Source organism: Ciconia boyciana, chromosome 22 (genome assembly GCF_034638445.1).
Source record: "Ciconia boyciana chromosome 22, ASM3463844v1, whole genome shotgun sequence".
Taxonomy (NCBI): Eukaryota; Metazoa; Chordata; class Aves; order Ciconiiformes; family Ciconiidae; genus Ciconia; species Ciconia boyciana.
The window spans coordinates 6,839,469-6,859,300 of NC_132955.1; the positions used below are offsets into that span (position 1 = coordinate 6,839,469).

The 19,832-nt window shown below is 43.9% G+C and overlaps 1 protein-coding gene across 1 annotated transcript; it reads left to right on the forward strand.

Moving 5' to 3' along the window:
- Positions 1-9,732: 9,732 nt before the first annotated feature.
- LOC140662330 (olfactory receptor 14I1-like) lies at positions 9,733-10,632 on the forward strand. Its single transcript, XM_072885670.1, has one exon. It carries the CDS (start codon positions 9,733-9,735, stop codon positions 10,630-10,632), a length of 900 nt encoding a protein of 299 aa, XP_072741771.1.
- Positions 10,633-19,832: the final 9,200 nt, after the last annotated feature.

Sequence of the window (19,832 nt, forward strand, 5' to 3'; positions counted from 1 at the left end):
ATTGGTGAGGAACAGGCAGGTCCAGAGAGACATTTATCCCCCTCTCTCAGACAACTGATAAAGCAGGTGATGAAAGAGGCACCTCCAGACTCTGACTGATCTCCTCCTCTCTCTACACTGGCTGCAGCAGGATGTTATAAAGAACTTGTATGTGAAACTTGCAGATCTTCAGGGATTAATGTTTTCCTCAAGCCCATGCTTTTCTTGAATGATCTTGTAGTTTTCTGTTTGGCATTTACTTACATATTTTGTCTACCTTTTTTCTAGATAAAATAGAAGAATACAGAAAGAACTTTCCCACCTTTCAAATGTCCCTCCCCAAGGAACACATCAAAGATCTCATTGAGAAAGCAGGGTTGAATGTATCCAACAATAGTGGGAAGATTCTGCAAGGGAGAAAACAGCTTGTGTCTTCCTCCCATACAAGGGAGTTCTGAATGCGAGAGGTTTTTTCCTTCAGTACAAGATAATGAATTTATGAATCGCTATAAATGCTATACTTTACCCCACTGCACTTTCCATTTTGGCCATTTGGTGTTAGTCTTCATACTGTGCTCTGGACAACTGTAATGCAGATTTCTCCGTCTCAGCTACCTCTCTAAGTTCCTCTGTAGTCAAAAGAAGCAAAAAGGCGCTCTTAGGGAGTGGATCATTTGGCACATTTTAAACATATTTGTGAGAATAAGATGGCCTGAGTTTCTGAAGGGCTGAAGAGGCTCCCTTTAAAATTGGCTGAGATGGAGGCATTGGTGTTTGCAAAGAAATTCTAAAAATAAATTTTAAAAAAATCTAAAAATAACCAAGAGGAAGAATAAGGGATGAGGGAGAAAGAGAGAGAGAGAGAAGCTTTCCACAGAAGAATAGCTAACCAGGCAGCACGACAGATAGTAAAGAATTAGACAGAAAAGTACTAAATAAACACATTAAAAGGGAAAAAAGAACCACTATGACTTTTGCTTTTGACAATGGGAGATGAATAATAGAGGACCCATGAAAGAGGTGAAGGGAAGTCCGATGGTCAGAGACTTACAAACAATGCTGGTAAAACTGGAGTGTCTCTGCACAAGGGGAGGATGTCTGTCTGTATGAACCGAATGAGAACTAATTCTAGGCTCTGGCTTGCTCGCGATACTGGCTTTTCTAACTTCTTTCTTTTTCTGTATTTCTTGCTTGTTCATTTTTCTGCATTTTCTGTGTATCATATTTAAACCTAATTGTTTATTAAATGGGTGAGCTATAGCTTCTTCCCAATGGTAGACATATTTGGCTTTGTCCCACAGTGTACTGCACAACCTCAGTCAAAGAATGTGTCTGCAAATAACCTGGCATTGAACAAGTATATCTGTGATATTAAAAAAAAAAACAAACCAACAGCCTCCTCTGAGCTGTCCTGGAAATCTTTAACTTGCAAGTTTTTTCTTGTGTTTTCTTGTGTTCAGACTGAATTAAAAACCAGGAAATTCAACATAAACACAGGAAAGCACTTTCTGTTTTTTACTGTGACGGTAGTCGGACACTAGAAGGAGGTCACCCAGAGAAGCTGTGGAGTCTCCATCTGTGAAGATATTCAATCCCACTCAGACAAGGTCCTGGGCAACCTGTTTGAGCTGACCCTGTGTACTGCTTTTGTCTAGGAGAGACTTCATTTTCTTCATAGTAGCTTGCATGGTGCTGTTGTGGATTTGTGACCAAAACAGTGTTGGTAACACAACGATGATTTAATTGTCACTGAACAGTGCTTGCATAGTGTCAAGAATTCCTTTATTTTGCTTTGCTTGAATGCTCCGCTTTTGCTTTACCTATTAAACTGTCTTTATCTCAACCCATGAGTTCTTGCACTTTCACCTTTCCAATTCTCTCCCCCATTCCACTGCGGGGGGAGTGAGCGAGCGCTGTGTGGTGCTTAGCTGCCTACCGGGGTTAACGCACAAAAATTCTTTTTGGTGCCCAGCATTGAGCTTGAAGGGTTCAAGATAACATTGGATTTGATTGGAGTTTGCTAGACCAAATTTATAGCTGTTACAGCTGTTCAGCTATTAATTGGCAGGCACCTGTGCTTGCCACAGGCCTTGCTTGCCTTACTGTATATTAGAGGCTAGCTAATGGATTATTTTGCTGTTTCCTGCACTGCTTATCATCTTACTCTGCTGTGCCTGGGAATATTTTGCTAACAGCAATGGCGATGCGCCTGGGATGGCAGGTGGCCAGGGCATTGCTGCTGTTCCTGTGCCACTGTACTGGACAGGCTCGAGCTCCAGTGTGAACTCGAGTCAAGGGGATTGTGACCTGTGGCTAAGTCCACGTTGGAGCAAGTACACCTCAAAGCCTCTGTGGCCGTGGGTAAGTCCATGCCAGAGCAAGTACACCTCAAAGCATCTGTGGCTGTGGATAAGTCCAAGCCACAGCAGGTACGCCCCTGAAGAGACTGTGGCCCATGTAAAAGGCCACACTGAAGAAGGTACACCCCTAAGGGACTGTGCTCCATGGATAAGCCCACGCCAGAGCAGGGGCAAGGGGAGCAGTTCATTGCAATGTTAAACCCTGTGGCCTGGTCTAAAAGGGATCAGGGGTGGAAATTGTAACGGAGATGATACCTTTAAATTGTAACCCATGATTTAAGTTGCATGTTATAGGAAGTACTGTAGCAGGAACCACCCAAACCAACAGACCATGAGCCTCACAAGAAGTAGTGCAAGTGCAGCAGTGACCCAATGTGAGCTGGCTTTGGTGCCTAATAACTCCACGCAACACACCGACTCTCCTGACCTGAGTGACTGTCATAACAGACAGAACCCAAGTTGTGGACTAAATGAACTCAGTGGCCAATTTGTGGACATGTCATGGACATTTTACAAGGGTGGCCCATAGACTAAGGGAATGATGTCTATGTATAAATCAAAGGACAGGAAAGGGGGTGGTGATTAATGAGGGTGTATTGGATAATGTGGGTCCTGAGTATGATGTAAATGGTATGGAATAAGGGGTGGAGACTGTAGCTGGTCTGGCTGGGATGGAGTTAATTTTTTTCACAGCAGTTCATATGGTGCTGCCTTTTGCGACCAAAGCAGTGTTGATAACACACCGATGTTTTAGCTGTTGCTGAGCAGTGCTTCCACAGCATCAAAGCCTTTTCTTTTTCTCACACTGCGCTGCCAGCGAGTAGGCACAAGGAGCTGGGAGGGGACACAGCTGACCCCAACTGACCAAAGAGATATTCCATACCATATGATGTCACGCTCAGCAATAAAAGCTGGAGGAAAGAAGGAGGAAGGGGAGGATGTTTGGAGTTATGGTGTTTGTCTTCCCAAGTAACCATTATGCGTAATGAAGCCCTGTTTTCCCTGAAAGGTCTAAACATCCGCTTTCCAATGGGAAGCAGTGAAAGAATTCCTTATTTTGCTTTGCTTGCGTGTGCAGCTTTTGCTTTACCTATTAAACTGTCTTTATCTCAACCCACAGGTTTTTTTGCACTTTTACCCTTCCGATTCTCTCCCCCATCCCACTGAGGGGGAAGTCAGCTAGCAGCTGTGTGGTGCTTAGCTGCCTGTCGGGGTTAACCCACAACACCCTGCTTGAGCAGGGGAGGTTGGACTAGGTAATTGCAAGAGGCCCCTTCAAACCTCAATGATTCTGTGTAATTATGTGCTACCAAATTGCTAACTGAGCAATAGCATTATGTGGAAAATGCTATTTCCTTAAACCCAGAATAAAGCCTTTGGAATGCTGATACTCGTGTTGGGATTCCAGCTGGAATTCAGGGACCTTGGTTGTGGGCAGTGGATGTCCTACTCCACCCCAGCCAGAAAACTACTTCATGGACCCTGGCTCTAGCATGTTTGCCATATCTGTGGCGTGGAGTGCCAAAGCACCATGAAAAAAGTGTTTTCTTGACAAAGAGCTGTCATTACACACACAGACTGGCAGAATTGTGTGGCTTGCCACAACAAGATAGAAACATTTTGCAAATGTTTTTGCATTTGATAACTAACATGCTAAACATCTTCTGTGCTGTTTTCCAAAGGAACTGCAGATTCACTACATGTTCACTGATTTTGTGCTCTGCTGCATGTTCACTGATTTTCTTGGGCCAAGAACAAAAGGGGCTTGTACTTCTGCCACACACACCACCAAAGAAAAATGCCCCCTTTAATTTTGTTTTTTACCTACAGCCACAATTCGAGGCAACCACACTGTCAGTGTATGAGTCCACACTGTAGGGTATCTTCATCTGACTTGGTCACAGCAGACAATTAATCAGGGAATAAAATACTCATTTGCCAATGAAGATGAGAAACTGCTGAGTGCACTGTCTTACGCACTTACCCTGACCAGAGTGCTTACCTTCTTCACAGCTAAATCAGGTGCAAACGAATGCGGTTTAAAAGGAGTTGCAAAGTGTGGGTGTCTAATCTACCATGATTGCACATCCACTCATCAAGTTTTACATTTCCTCTGGGGATTTAAATACCTCTTCCCGTCTTTTTCAAATATGCGGTGTTTGTCCTCATGGTGTGGGCGTCTTGCAAGATGTGCCAGACTCAGACTCCTATGTGCTTTGCCTTTTGGGTAGCACCAATTTCATTCCGTTTAGCTGCCTAAAATATAGTTGTCATAAACTAGCTTTTTTATTTGCCTTTGGAAGTTTTGATCAAGTTTGTTCTTAAACTCTTTCATCTAAACTATGTGAGGTGAGTTTTTCCATGCAACGTACTGTGGCCGAGTTCAAGTATGAGACTGCTATCAAACTATAAAACACTGGCCTCTGTTTTCTCACTTGGGAGACATTTAGAATCACAAAAGCAGAGAATCACAGAACAATTTAGGTGGGAGGATTTGGGCTGAAGATCGTCTATCTCTGCTTTAAGAAGGGACACCATGTGAAAGGACACGTGACACAACATGCAGATTGGAAGAATGAGTAAGGGTTTTCAGTCTGAGCATAAGCCACAGGCTAACAGACCAGCATGGCCGTAATCTAAAACTAAGGTAGTACTTTAGCTCCCTTGAATCACTACGGAAAAACTGGCACCTCCAGGAAGAGGCTTATTTTGTGATAAGACTGATGTCGAAGACGCGATGCAGCTGTTCAAATGGAGTTGTCTACTGCCAGTAGTAGGTTCTAAAGACAAAAGATGCTGGGGGTGACTGCTGAAGGTCCAACAGCTCTTCCATAAATGGACTAAAAAAGGAAGGAAAAATTGCTCAGTTCTGGAAATGACCCTTTATTGCTACAGTTTCAGACTCCTTGAAAAGAATTTCTCATCAGTAAACTCTTACTAACGTGCTTTACATTAACAAGCCCATTGTTCCACTTCTGCTTATATTAGACCACCTTAGTTCCCTTTTGCCCTAAGCCTCACAAAAAGGAGTTGTTATGCTTGCAGAATGACGTCAATGTGTAGGACCTGCAAGGAGTTTCATGAAATCAGCCGTTCCCATCTCTTGTATCAGGAATGCCTTGTTATGCTTGGTAGTGGTGGTCTAGGTTAGTCTTAGCACTTCTTTGTTCCACGTGGTATCCAGAGCGGGTACGGCGATATCACGAAATGCTTAAGAGCAACTTAGGTACACGTCATGGTGAATAAGTTGGTAAATACACAGGAGCTGCTTGCTAAGCAGATCACAAAGCTGATATAAATGTCACCTTTGGGGCCTGGATGGCTGTTCTGCACTGAGGGGTGGGGGTGAGGTGAGAGAGAGAGAGAGAGACGGTGCAGGGCTCTTTCTGGATCTCAATAAGAAAGGCCCAACAAGAAATGGCCTAATAAGATAACTGCTTTAATAAGGCAAAGTAAGAAGAGGAATATAGGTAGTGAGTAAATCTTCTGTCCCTTCAGAAGCTGGGCACCTGCCTTCATGCAGCATCAGATGGAGCTTGGATGGATTTTCCCATGATGCGCTGCACAGAGTAGATCCTGTCCGTAGAGGGAAGCTCTCCCTTTTGGCCATTCGAGCTATTATATCATTTCCCCACAAGAGAACAGCTCTCTTCCTAAGGGATGTTCACATGAGAACTTCCTGCTGCTCTGTCAGATACAGGCAAGGACACGCAGCGGGCACAATGGCCTGTACTGAGTGGGAGCTGCCCGCAGGCTCCTTTGCTGCAATGAGCTCCTGAGTCTATCCTGTGGGCAAGGGATTTGTGCAGCACAACACAGACCTGAAAGCCACCACAGCACAGCACAGCACAGCACAGCACAGCACAGAGCCCTCCTCAGGTTAGCTGTTGTGTGGATCACTAACTCCTAAACGTGCAACCGTCTCCCACTCAGGATCAATACAATGGTCTGCCCATAAGGTAGATTTACTCTTTCTCTACACAGTAATGTATTCTGTGTGAATTGTTTGTTGTCATAGCCATAATCAAGTCCCATTTTCACTTTTTCATTCCTTTGTAACAAAACACTCCAGTTGGACCATTTTCCTCACAGTTATACAACTACAGTTATGATGTCTGCATCGAAGTGAGCCACCTAGGCTATGGGGCTGTGGAGAGGTGGGTCCAGGGGAAAGTCAGATGAATGGCAGTAACTGGAAGGGAAATTCAAAGTAAGATGATGAAAACAGAAAGGATAGAAGAAGTGATGTTATAAAGAAGGGCTAGGACCGGTCATGACAGACAGTAGTGGAAACCTGAGAAGTGTGTCATGAAAGACGAACATAGAGAGTAGAAGAAACAGGACGGGCCAAGATGGAGCTGAGCTGTTTCAGGTGAAGTTGGTTGCCTGATCCTGGTACCTGAAATAACTAGCTTATACCAAGACAGCAGGTTCAAAATGCAGGAAGATCAGCTGGAGAGAAAAAAATAATGCAGCTGAAAGGGACTAGTGAGCCTTGAGCAACCTAATGTAATTTTGGACTTGACCCTGTGTTAGGTGAAATACAGGACCAGCTGCTCTCCAGAAGTTCCTTTCAAACAAAACTGGGATTAGATTGACTGTGCTGGAGCCATGATTCCAATCAAAAAAAGTGGTCGTCCCCAAGGAAGGGCCAAAGAAGGAAATATGTTTCCTATATTTAGGTCTGGGTCTCATTTCTAGGACAAAATGCTTGAATCTGACATAGGTGGGAGCTTGGAGTGCAAATCAACCTGCCACTGAATTCAGGAGAGCACTATCATGCAATTCTATTACCTAAAGAAAGGGATCTAGTGCCTATGGATACGCCTTTCAGAGACCTTTCTGAAAATGGCGTGAGTCTCCCATATGGACTGTGTCCTTTTTGTCATGCATTTGTGCATTTCTGAAAGACTCTAGTGCAACTCCAGACACACAAGACCTACTTGTTATAGCTGCTGGATTGTTCCCTACACTTAGATGCATCCGTTTAGGTGTCTTAATCTTGAGCTGAACTGTGCTGCTGTGTTCTGAATCTGGGGCTGACTCTCCCTCAGATGCCTGGCCACATCCTCAGGTTCCTAAATACCTCTGTCTCTTTGGACTACACATAAGTCAGATCATGTGGTAGAAACTTAGCCCCCCAGGAAAAAAAATCTGCGATACCTTTGCTTGGGGGAGTTGCACCAGGTTGTCACAATGGCCCCTTTATCTTTGCCACCAAAGCAGCATGAAACTCTTGGTACGATGTCTCTAGTTCTGAGTTGTGCACGGCTCCAGGGAAAGGATCCCATCAGATCCATGAGAGATCCTTCTTGGGAGGAGTCAGCAATAAATCCACACCTCAGTGCTTTGGCCTTGTCATGCCTTAGAATTTCCAAGCCAGCTAAACACAGAGCAGGCGGGAAACAGTTTCTATCATCAGCCATTGGTTTAATGTAATACTAAGAAACTCAGGAGAGCAACAGATTACAGAGATCTGTGGCTTTGGTGAACAAAGACAGAAGAAAAGAATTGAGTCAATATGATAAAGAGCTACAACTACAGAATCAAAAGTGCTGCATAAACCAAAGAGTAACATCTGCAAAGACAAGCGTGGTAACTCTATTGAGGCAAAGGGAGGGAGCAGACAACTGTTGGGGACGAGGGAAAAGGCAAGAGAACAAAGGTTTAGCCTCATCTTTGGATACCTTCACTGGATTGTCTACAGCGTACGCAGTTACAAAGGACCTAGGTGTCTGAGCTCCCGTGTTTGCCAGTGAAGGGATCTTTGAGAGCTATAGAACTGACTTGAAGTAAACACGATATTCTGTTGCTTAACAAAATTATCTAGGGTATCAAGGCATGTCAGAGAGCTTGCACATCCAAATACTTTCCCCAGGAAGGGACAGGATCCCAGGCATCCTCTGCTACGTCTACCAATTCTGGATTTATGTCTAAGTTACACTAGGGCATTGCAGAAAATGCCAGACATTTCTTTATGATCCAGCGTCAGACAGAATTTTGAAAACAAAGAGGAAAAAAATGTAAATTCAGTGATCGAAGACAAAAAAAAAAATCAAAAAAGAAACCCTAAACAAACCCAAAGCAAACCCCACAAGAATTTCTTTACAATTTACCCATGAGCTGATAATATTAACACGTCAAGAAGCAATTCTTCCCTTTCTTACAATGACAAGACAGTCAACTCTGGTTGCCAGCCGGTGTACAATGAATCCACGTGCCACTATGTGCAGGTACATCTAGATTTCTGCCTGAGACCGTAGCTGGATGTCCATTATATGAAAAGCATTCCATTAGCAAGTCGTCCATTTTGACTTTGCAGTTGAAGAATGCACCATGGATTAGCTTTGCCTCTGTGCTTCTGAGCTTCTGTGCAGGCCTCCAGAGTGCTACTCCCACAAGTCTGGATGGAGACATTAATAGACTCTTTTCTCACAGCATGGATCATATCCCTACAGTGGAGCTGTGAAGCAGGTGTACACAGCTCTTTCTAAGGTAAATTGGTTTGGATCTACTTCTTTAAGTTCATCCTGGCATTAAGGTATAAGGAGACTGCGGTGACTGCATCTTTCATACCTAGACAGCACAGCAGCATTTCTAGTGTTTCAAATGATCCGTTACTGAGTTGTTCACAAAGAAGCTCCATTTGAGAGGAACAGAGGCTTCACATCTTGGAAACACATGCAAAAGGAGCAACATGTTAGGTTTGCTATTTTAATTCAAGGTAATAACAGTAATGGCATTAATGTAAAACAGAAGAAGATAATACTGTCAGCTCTAGCTGGGATTAGGAGAAATACTCTGAAAGCTCCATGTTGAATCACTGCAGACATGTTGGGACTTGTGTTTGTATCTGGACATATTTCTGGGGGAAAAAAATGTGTTACGCTGGGTTTTCATAATGAGATTATGGGATCTCATGCATATATATAAATAGGTATGTATGTATACATATGTGTATATAAGTATTTGTGTATATATACACGAATATATAAGAAACAGTTCAAATATATGAGAAACATGGACAGTGTTTATATAAACATGTATACATATAGATAAGCATATAGTCTTTATAATATAAATAATATGCATATGTAAAACATATGTAGACTAGAGGCATACATATCATATATGTACACATACCTATGTATATTAAATATACACGTGCATACACATGTATTTGATATATGGAACTATGATTACTGGGGGATTTGTTTCGGAGTTATAGTTTGGTCCATCATGTGGGATTCATGCATTTTGTCTTCAGTGAGCAAAATGTGTTTAGGGCAACTGTGAAATTCAGACAGTGGAGAGACTATGGAGCAGACCATCGAGTCTCAGCCAAAATCCTTGACTTTCCCTTCACAGCTGTCACCAACACACTGGAGAGAAAATGTCCAACCAAAGCACTGTGACGGAGTTTCTTCTCCTGGGATTCTCTGATGCTCGAGAACTGCAGATATTCCACCTCATGGTATTTCTGGGGATTTATCTGGCTGCCATGGTGGGAAACTTTCTCATCATTGTGGTCATAGCTGTCAGTAATCACCTTCACACCCCCATGCACTTCTTCTTGATTAATTTGTCCAGCTTAGACCTTTCAACCATCTCTGTCACCCTCCCTAAGTCCATGGCCCATTTTCTGTTGAATACCACAGCCATCTCCTATTCTGGCTGTGCTGCCCAAGTCTTTTTCTTCCATGTCTTTGGTGCTGCTGATCTTGCTTTACTCACTGTCATGGCATATGACCATTACATTGCCATCTGCAAACCTCTTTACTACAAGACAATCATGAAGGGGACTACTAGCATCCACACGGCAGCCAGTGCATGGCTCAGCTGCGTCCCTTACTCTGCTCTCCGCACTGGGAACGTCCTTCATTTATCCTTCTCCAAGTCCAACATCCTTGACCAGTTCTTTTGTGAAGTGCCATGGCTCCTCAAGCTTTCCTGCTCTGATTCATACTTTAGTGAAGTTGGGGTTCTTGCGTTTAGTTTCCTTTTAGTTATCAACTGCTTTGCTTTTATAAGCATGTCCTATATTCAGATTTTCACCATGGTCTTGAGAATTCCTGTCAGGGAAAAACAGCGTAAAGCTTTTTCAACCTGCATCCCTCATCTCATCGCGGTCTCCTTGTTTGTTAGCACTGGTTCTTTTGCCTATCTTAAGCCTGTCTCCAACTCCCCATCAGCTCTGGATCTCACAGCTTCTCTTCTCTATTCTGTGTTGCCACCAGTGATAAATCCAGTCATCTACACCATGACGAACAATGACATCAAAGCTGCCATGTGAAAATTAACTGACCAGAGACTATTATGCAGAAGTAAATGATCAGTCTTTCTTCATTAGGCTTCCTCTGTGTTCTTGGTAATGAGCACTCCATTTTCCAATAACAGACAGTTTATATCATTGGGATCAGAGGAAAAGATTGACCTTTTTTTGAGGAAGATCGTTTAAAGATTTCATTATCTGTGTAATTTTGACTTGCTGATGGCAGCAGCTTTTGCAGAATGATCTATCAGTAACGGAACAAATCCAGGGTAATGCTTGCAAACACTTTACATATGCCTGCCTGCCCATGTCTCTATCTCACCTTCCCTCTGCTTTATGTAGGCTTATGGAGTATAATTTATAATCAGGCTGTTGTGGAAAAGGGACACATCTAAGTGTGTGTGTGTGAGACACCGCCCAAGAGGTTGGGACATTTATTTGCAAACATGATGAGAAGCCCAGAGAGGTGTTTTGGTGGTGTCCAGTTGGTTATGCCACCACTGGCATGTTTGCTGTTTCTTTATTGCATCAGGTACAACAAGTACTATTGTGAATACACTGCAAGATGTGCATCTGTTTTATCATCCCTTTACATCTAAATAAATGACTGTTCACAAGATCTGCTCTGTAACTCATCTAAACTACCTGTACAATTGCACATCTTCCTTTCTCAAAGTAAATTATCATGCTCTTCCATCTCCTCCCACCCTCACCCCCAAACCCTCACAGAATGGAGTCACTGTGGCCTAATTTTGAGCAGCTGAATCATTTTAATTTGTTGGAAATCCCAAAAGTTTTGTGTGTGATTCTAAACACTGAATCCTACTTTTGTTTCAGAGCAGATGATGCCATGAGAAGAAATACCTATTTATCATCTTTGACTATGCAGGGAGTGTGGAGGAGTGATTCAAGTGACTAAACAGCTACGTTTTAAACTCTGCAGGGTGCTGTGTTAGGCTTGCAATTGCTGTTTCTGAAGACCGTGGCTCTCATGTTGGCTTTCTGTTATGTTCTATTCCCACGCAGGTGCAGGAGTGACTTGACTCTACTCAGCCTTGGGGCGGCCTCACCTCAACTGCTGTGTGCAGTTTTGGGCTCCACAAGATAAGAACGATATAAAAAATCTTAGAATATGTCCAAAGGAGGACAACAAAGATGGCGAAAGGACTAGAGGGTAGGACTTAGGAGGAGCGGCTGAGGATACGAGGTCTGTTCAGCTTAGAGAAGAGGTGACTGAGGAGTGACCTCATTGCTGTCTACAACTTCCTCGTGAGGGGCAGCGGAGAGGGTGGTGCTGATTTCTTTTTCTCTGGTGTCTGGTGATAGGACGTGAGGGAATGGCTTAAAGTTGCAACAGGGGAAGTTCAGATTGGATATTAGGAAAAAGTTCTTCACTGAGAGGGTGTCCAAGCTCCCCAGGGAAGTGGTCATGGCCCCAAGCCTGTCAGTGTTCAAGAAGCGCTTGGACAACGCTCTTAGATATACAGTTTAACTTCTAGGTTGCCCTGTGTGGAGTCAGCAGCTGGACTCAATGATCCTCATGGGTCCCGTCCAACTCAGGATATTCAATAATTCTACAATTCTATGACTAGTTCAGGTGCAAACATCTACCTTGCCAAAGACTGAAGTTAGCTGAAATGAACTGTACTTAAACATGTAATTCTAAAGACAGTCACCACTGCCTGTGAAGGGACTAATTCAGACGTAGACATCTAAGCTGAAGTGAGCCGAATCTCACTAAAAGTATCTACGAGGTAACACGAATCCCACCTCAAGTTAAACACGAATGTGAAGATTAGGCTTGACAGAAGGAAATGACCCAATAATCAGACCAGGCATCTAATAAGACCATCCCTCCAATGAGTAACAGCCCTTGGTTCCTTTGTTGCACATCATTCTCCTGCTCGCTGAGTAAACCTCTTGGGTGAGAGCCTGTACCTTACACGGAGTATGTCCTACATGACTCTTCCCAGTGCCAAAATCCAGTTGAGGGAAATATCTTCAGAAAGAGAGAGCTGTATTCCAGACAGTGCCACAAGACTGATGGTGATTGGCTTAAACTCTTCCCTTTACATCTCAATCTTATTTTACTGTGTTATTCTTGCTATTAAGGTCTAGAGACCGGTTGGGAGCAATTGTTCTGTGGTTAGAGAAATCAAGGTTGCTTCCTCTGAAGCCATTGGTTTTCCAGAATGGGTTTCTTGGGTGGGTCTCATCTACCCAGAGACATGGATGTTTAAGGAAGACGCTCCCGTGCTGCTATACACAGCTCAATTCGTCTGCAAGTACGCCATTAAAAAGCATGTTTCATCTAGACTTTGGTCAGATGTCCCTAACAGGCCCTATGAATCCTGCCTCATAGTTAGGTGAGAGGAATAGAGGGCCAGGCATGAATCCCAACCAGTTGTTTTAGTTCAGGAGAGTACAATGTAGGCAGCTTGGCCTTAAGAATTGGTGTTGATACTGACTTTCTTAGAAACGTATCTAGCAACAGCAACAACAAGAGCATCAAAAGAGAGCAATTATGGTTGCCGTCCCCAGCAATGAATATGCAGTCATTTCAGACACACTTTACTTTCCTTTGAGAAAGTAAAAAAAGGAATATCATGATTAGATACTGGGGGAGGGGAGAATCTTACAAGAAATGAGGGCGCCCAAACACTGCAAGAGATTTTCCAGCATGATTGAGGAATCTCTGTCTCTGGAGATATGGAAAATTCAGCTGGACATGACCCTAAGCAACTTTATTTAACTTTGAAGTTGAAGTTGGGTCTGACTTGACAGTTGACCCTGTTATGAGCAGGGAGGTGGACCAGATGACCTCCAGATGCCTCTTTCAACCTAATTTATTCTATGATTTTAAGTCCCTTTTTTAAGTTTTGTTTTGGGTTTGGTTTGTTTTGTTTTGTTTTATTTTTTAAATTTGGAAAACCTGTCATACTGTGACCCCTGCAGGACTTCCAGTCTGAAGACACACCAGGAGGGATATGCCTCATGTGACTGCCTGCCTGTGTATGCATGTCTGTATGTCTCAGGGTACAGAGTGAAAGAGAAGAAACAATGGGATTCACCTCACCTAATTTGTGTATCTGCACAGTAGACCTAAAAAGAGTTAGTGAAGTTTCACTTCATTCGGTTGCCTGACAATAGGCAACCAATGCCATGAAAGAAGCCATAGAGTATCCCAGATACATGTCTAGGTTTGAAGATATGACACAGGGCTTGTGGGAGACCTACACCATCAGAAGTGGAAGAGGAAGGCCAGGGAGGCTACTCTTTTGCCTAAAATGATCCTAAATGCTTATACCTGAGAGCTGAGCTTATCTAGTACCTTCCACTTGTTGCCAATATGGAGGAATAAACATGTCTAGACCTAACTAAGCCATCTGTAGTCAAATAAGGTGACTCCAACCTTAGAAGTATCTGTTCAGATTCTCTGTAAAGCCAGCTCAGGTGAGATTCACAGGTAGTTCACAGGACAGACATTTATACCTAGATTAAAAAAAAATTAGAAAATCTCACCTGACTTGTCTCTCATTACCTCAATTTCCCCACATTCTCTTTACAGGCAAACGCTTCTTTCCTCAGAATGTTTCTTCACTCAACAGAAGAACCAAATGAAAGTGAACTATACTTCTTCCACTGCTTAGAAACTTTTTCTTTCTGAAACTTTTCACAGGTTTTGTTCTGTACCACTGAAAGGGAATTTTACAGGTGTGATGTGGCCAGTTAGAAAACTCACATCCTTTATTCTTTGCAATTCTGATCAATGTCCTTTAACTGCGCAAGCCAGATTCAGTGAGAACATGACAAGAAACGTCTAACCACAGCATGGGGGCCCAATTCCTTCTCCTGGGATTCTCTGATAGCTGTGAACTGCAAATATTTCATTCTCTGGTGTTTCTCCTTTTTCACCTGGCTGCTCTGACTGGGAACCTTCTCATCATAAGAGTTGTAGTGCTTGACCACCAGCTCCACAGCCCCATGTACTTCTTCGCTTGGCTCCACCTCTGTCCTGGTCCCCAGATCCATGGCCAGCTCCATCCTAAACACAAGGTCTGTGTTTAGGCAACTTTGGGCAACTCTGGATACGTTGCCCAAATATTTTTCTTTCTTTTCTTCACTCCAGCTTGCTTTGCTATCCTCACTGTCATGGTGTATGACTGCTATGTTACCATAGGCAACCCCCTGCACTGTGAAACTAAAATTAATAAGAGAGCTTGTCTTCAGATGGCAGTCAGTGTGTGGGCTACTGTTCTTCTGTATTCCACAATGTACACTTTCCAGTTAACCTTCTGCCAGTGCAACGTCAATCAGTTCTTCTGTGATGTCTCCCAGCTTTTCCAGGTGTCCTGCTCTGACAAGTATGTCCATGGGTTTGGGGCTGTGGCCTTTAGCCTCTGTTTATTTTCCATCTGCTTTATGTCTATAGTTGCATCCCATGTTCAGATTTCACTGGCAGGGTTGAGAATCCCTTCTGAGGAAGGCCATCATAAAGCCTCCTCCATCTGGCGCCCCCCCCCCCCCCCCCCTCGTGGTCTCTTTGTTTAGTTGTATGGGTAGTACTGCTTACGTGAAGCCCATCTCCCCCTTCTCATCAGCCTTGGCACCCGTAATAGCTGTGCACTACTCTGTGTTGCCTCCAATAATAAATCCTGCTATCTATAGCATGAAAAACAAGGAGATTTGAGGAGCCATGAGGAAACTGATTAAAAGGAATCTTGGAAGGAGAAAGGAAGTCTCCCTCTTATCTGCATGACTTGGATTTTTCCCTTCTTCATGCCTTCATCGAAAATAGCATGTGGGCACTTCAGGAGACCCTAAATATCTTTACTGAGCACTACTTGAGATGCTCTGGGTAATTCGTTCAAGGCTTTGACGCTTGTTGCACTCTGCGTTTTCCCTATGCTTTGAAATATTTCACGTGGCTGGCCCTGATCCTTTCTAGCCAGAATTAAAACCTGAAGTGTTTTTGAGAGGCACCTTTGACCAGGCACGTTTGTTGAACTCACTTCATCGCAGGTTTCATGTCTACATTTCCATATCTCAACTGCAAGTCTCATCTAAACTCATGGAAATCTTCATTTTTAGAAGTAAAACAAAGGGCATTTGAAAGATTCAGATGGTTTCATCTCAGGATGTGTATGGAAATCATTTGTGAGCAGTCCTGGCTAACCGGGAAGGTCCCAGTTGACTGGAGGTTAGCAAATGTGATGTCCACCTAACAGGAAGGGTCAGAAGGAGGATCCGGGGAACTACAGGCCTGTCAGTCTGACCTCGGTGCCAGGGAAGGTTATGGAGCGGATCATCTTGAGTGCCATCACATGGCATGTACAGGACAACCAGGTGATCAGGCTCAGCCAGCATGGGTTCAGGAAAGGCAGGTCCTGCTTGACAAACCTGATCTCTTTTTATGACAAGATGACCCACGTAGTGGATGAGGGAAAGGCTGTGGATGTTGTCTACCTAGACTTCAGTAAAGCCTTTGACACCGTTTCCCACGGCATTCTCCTGGAGAAACTGGCTGCTCATGGCTTGGACGGGTGTACTCTTTGCTGGGTAAAAAAACTGGCTGGATGGCCGGGCCCAAAGAGTGGTGGTGAATGGAGTTCAATCCAGTTGGCGGCCAGTCACAAGTGGTGTTCTGTTTAATATCTTTATCAATGATCTGGACGAAGGGATCGAGTGCACCCTCAGTAAGTGTGCAGACCACACCAAGTTGGGTGGGAGTGTTGATCTGTGGGAGGGTAGGAAGGCTCTACAGAGGGACCTGGACAGGCTGGATCGATGGGCCCAGGTCAATTGTATGAGGTTCAACAACGTTAAGTGCCGGGTCCTGCACTTGGGCCACAGCAACCCCATGCAACGCTACAGGCTTGGGGAAGAGTGGCTGGAAAGCTGCCCAGCAGAAAAGGACCTGGGCGTGGTGGTTGACAGCCGCCTGAATATGAGCCGGCAGTGTGCCCAGGTGGCCAAGAAAGCCAACGGCATCCTGGCTTGTATCAGAAATAGCGTGGCCAGCAGGACTAGGGAAGTGATCATGCCCCTGTACTCGGCACTGGTGAGGCTGCACCTTGAATACCGTGTTCAGTTTTGGGCCCCTCACTACCAGAGAGACATTGAAGTGCTGGAGCCTGTCCAAAGACGGGCAAGGAAGCTGGTGAAGGGTCTAGAGCACAAGTCTTATTGAGGAGCGGCTGAGGGAACTGGGGTTGTTTAGTCTGGAGGAAAGGAGGCTGAGGGGAGACCTTATCGCTCCCTACAACTACCTGAAAGGAGGTTGTAGCAAGGTGGGTGTTGGTCTCTTCTCCCAAGTAACAAGCCATAGGACGAGAGGAAATGGCCTCAAGTTCCGCCAGGGGAGGTTTAGATTGGATATTAGGAAAAATTTCTTCACTGAAAAGGTTGTCAAGCATTGGAAAAGACTGCCCAGGGAAGTGGTTGAGTCGCCATCCCTGGAGGTATTTAAAGGACCTGTAGCTGAGGTGCTTAGGGACATGGTGTAGTGGGGGACTTGGCAGTGTTAGGTTAAAGGTTGGACCCGATGATCTTAAAGGTCTTTTCCAACCTATACAATTCTATGATTCTATGAAAATGTAACTTTCTCGAATAAAGACGAGTGAAACGTGGCTAACCTACGAAGTGGTGAGGGATGCATCTTTTTTTTTTTTTTTTCTCCAAGTGCTTTTGGTATGCTACACTCATTGTATGAAAATGAAAAAATGAAATGAATGAAAAAAATACTTACTGTGAACTCTGTCTCTGTCCACCACCTACGACATGAATCTAGGTATATTCTATATTGCTAGTTCTACAGGGGAAAAAAAAGTGTGTTTGTGGGTTTGACTTCCAGCACCACTTTCAGAGTGACTGATTTCTTCTTTATCAAAACATTCTCAAATTATGCATACTGAGATTTTGTCCTGAATGGAGTAGGGAAAAAAAAGGTTTGAAATTTTTCAGCAGTTCTGATAACTCTGTGTGGTTGCAAATGAAAACACCAGTATCTACAGTCAGAATCATTGCATTTGAACTCCTTTAAGCCAAATTTCCAAACCCTAAAAAGTCTGTAGAGATGGAAAATCAGATATTGATGTCCATTCTGAGGCAAGCTCCTGGTTAGTTTTCTTTGTTGTTATCAAAGGGAGGGAGAAAGGGCAAATGAAGTGCAAGCAAACATCAACAGGGGAGTTTCAGGAATATGACCTTGGAGTTTAGCGGTAGTCTTACAAAAATAAAAGAAAAATAGAGTACTGCCTTTCTTACAGTGACTTGCTGAACACAGTAAAAAGCATTTTTACTGTGAGGGTGGTCAAACAGTGGAACGGGTTGTGCAAAGGCGTCGTGGAGTTTCCATCTGTGGAGATATTCAAAACCCAACTAGACACAGTCTCGGAACCTGTTCTACCTGACCCTGCTTGAGCAGGGGGGGAATTGGACTAGATGACCTCAAGAGTTCCCTTCCAACCTAACTGATTCTGTGACATTTCTGGAAAATTACTTCAATGGCTAAACATACCTGACTAGGGGAAATTTACTCTAGTGCAGCTTCTCTATAGAAAAGTCCAGGCACTACCGGTCACAGGTCAATTCTGACTTGAATGATGAGAACCCGTCCATGAAGGAGGATAAATCATCGACAGTGATGCTGTCTTAGTGAAGAAGAAAAATCTAGTTTGCTTAATGTCAAGCTCTTGCCAAGGTCGGAGTGAAATCAGTGTAGTAATTCTTCATATGTTCCTAGAGTTTTCATTCGTATGACTGAGTCTCTGTCCTCTAGATCCCTTCTGCATGCTGACCCGAGGAACTGAACTTGTGTGACAGAATTCAGCCCACTGGGGTTTTCATCAGAGATGGCTCCCTGTGTTGCCCTTGCTCTTTTATCTTGTAGTTGTTTCTGGGAACACCCTTCTCCTTCTTACCGTACGTGTGGACTGAAGCCTCCACATCCTCATTTATTTTTTCTTGGGCAATCTTTCCTTCCTTGAGATGTGCTATACAACCATTACTGTTCCTAGGATGCTAACCAATTTCCTCACAGAGAAAAAGTCTCTCTTTCGGGGACTGTACTGCACAGTTGTATGTTTGGCTCCTTGGGAGGCACTGAACATCTTCTACTAGCCATGATGCCGTGTGATCGCTATTTAGCTATCTGTAATCCTCTTCATTATACAGCTATAATGAACCAGAACATTATTGCAGGGCTGGCAGCTCTTCTCTGAATTACTGGCTTTGCAGTCACCTTGGTGATCATTGTATTGATGCTGAATTTGACTTTCTGTGGCCCTGATGGGGCTCCAGAAAGCCATTTCTGCTGTTCATCTCCCCTCATTCCGATCACTACTTTCTACAGGATCCTTGCTATCATGTATCTATTACCACCTGCCGATAATTCCCTAAATCTGAATAAAGTGTTCTCCACCTGCTATACAATTGTGATCCCAATGGTAAATCCCCTCATATACAGCTTGAGAAACAAGGAGGTCCAGGAAGTCATTAAGAGGTTCTGGGGTAGAAAATCAACTTTGTGTTAATATTTTGGCGGATTTCTGGATGCTGTAACCATCCTTGCATATGGGGTAAATTTGATCTAATCTTAAGTGTGAGATTCAACTGCCCAAAAAGTCACCATAAAAAGTGCAGATGTAGAAAAGTAACCACTGTTAAAACATGGTTAATTTTTCCTAGGGTTTGGCCTTGGCTAGCTGCCAGACACCCATGCAGCTGCTCTCTTACTCCTCTTCCTCAGCAGGACAGGGGGACAAAAATAAACGAAAAAGCTTGTGGGTCAAGAAAAAGACAGGGAGATTACCGTCACGGGCAATACAGACTCGACTTGGGGAAGATTAATATAATTTATTCACAATTAAAAATAGAGTAGGATGGTGAGAAACAAAGACAAAAACTAAAACACCCTCCTCCCATGTCCCCTTATTCCCAGGCTCAACTTCACTCCTGACTCTTCCTCTACCCCCCACCCCCACCATCCATAAAGGGGGGATGGAGGATAGGGGGCTATGATCAATACATAGCAGTTTCTCTCTGGTGCTCCTTCTTTCTCACACTTTTCTTCTGCTCCAGCATGGGTCTCCTCTCCATGGGCTGCAATTCCTTTCGCAAACATCCATCTGCTCCAGCATAGGGTCTTCCATGGGCTGCAGCATGGACATCTTCTCCACCATGCGCTGCAGGGAAATACCTCCTCCTCCCCATCTTACCTT

Excerpts from the sequence above, each read along its gene's own strand:
- LOC140662330 (XM_072885670.1), top strand. The coding sequence starts at position 9,733 with ATGTCCAACCAAAGCACTGTGACGGAGTTTCTTCTCCTGGGATTCTCT.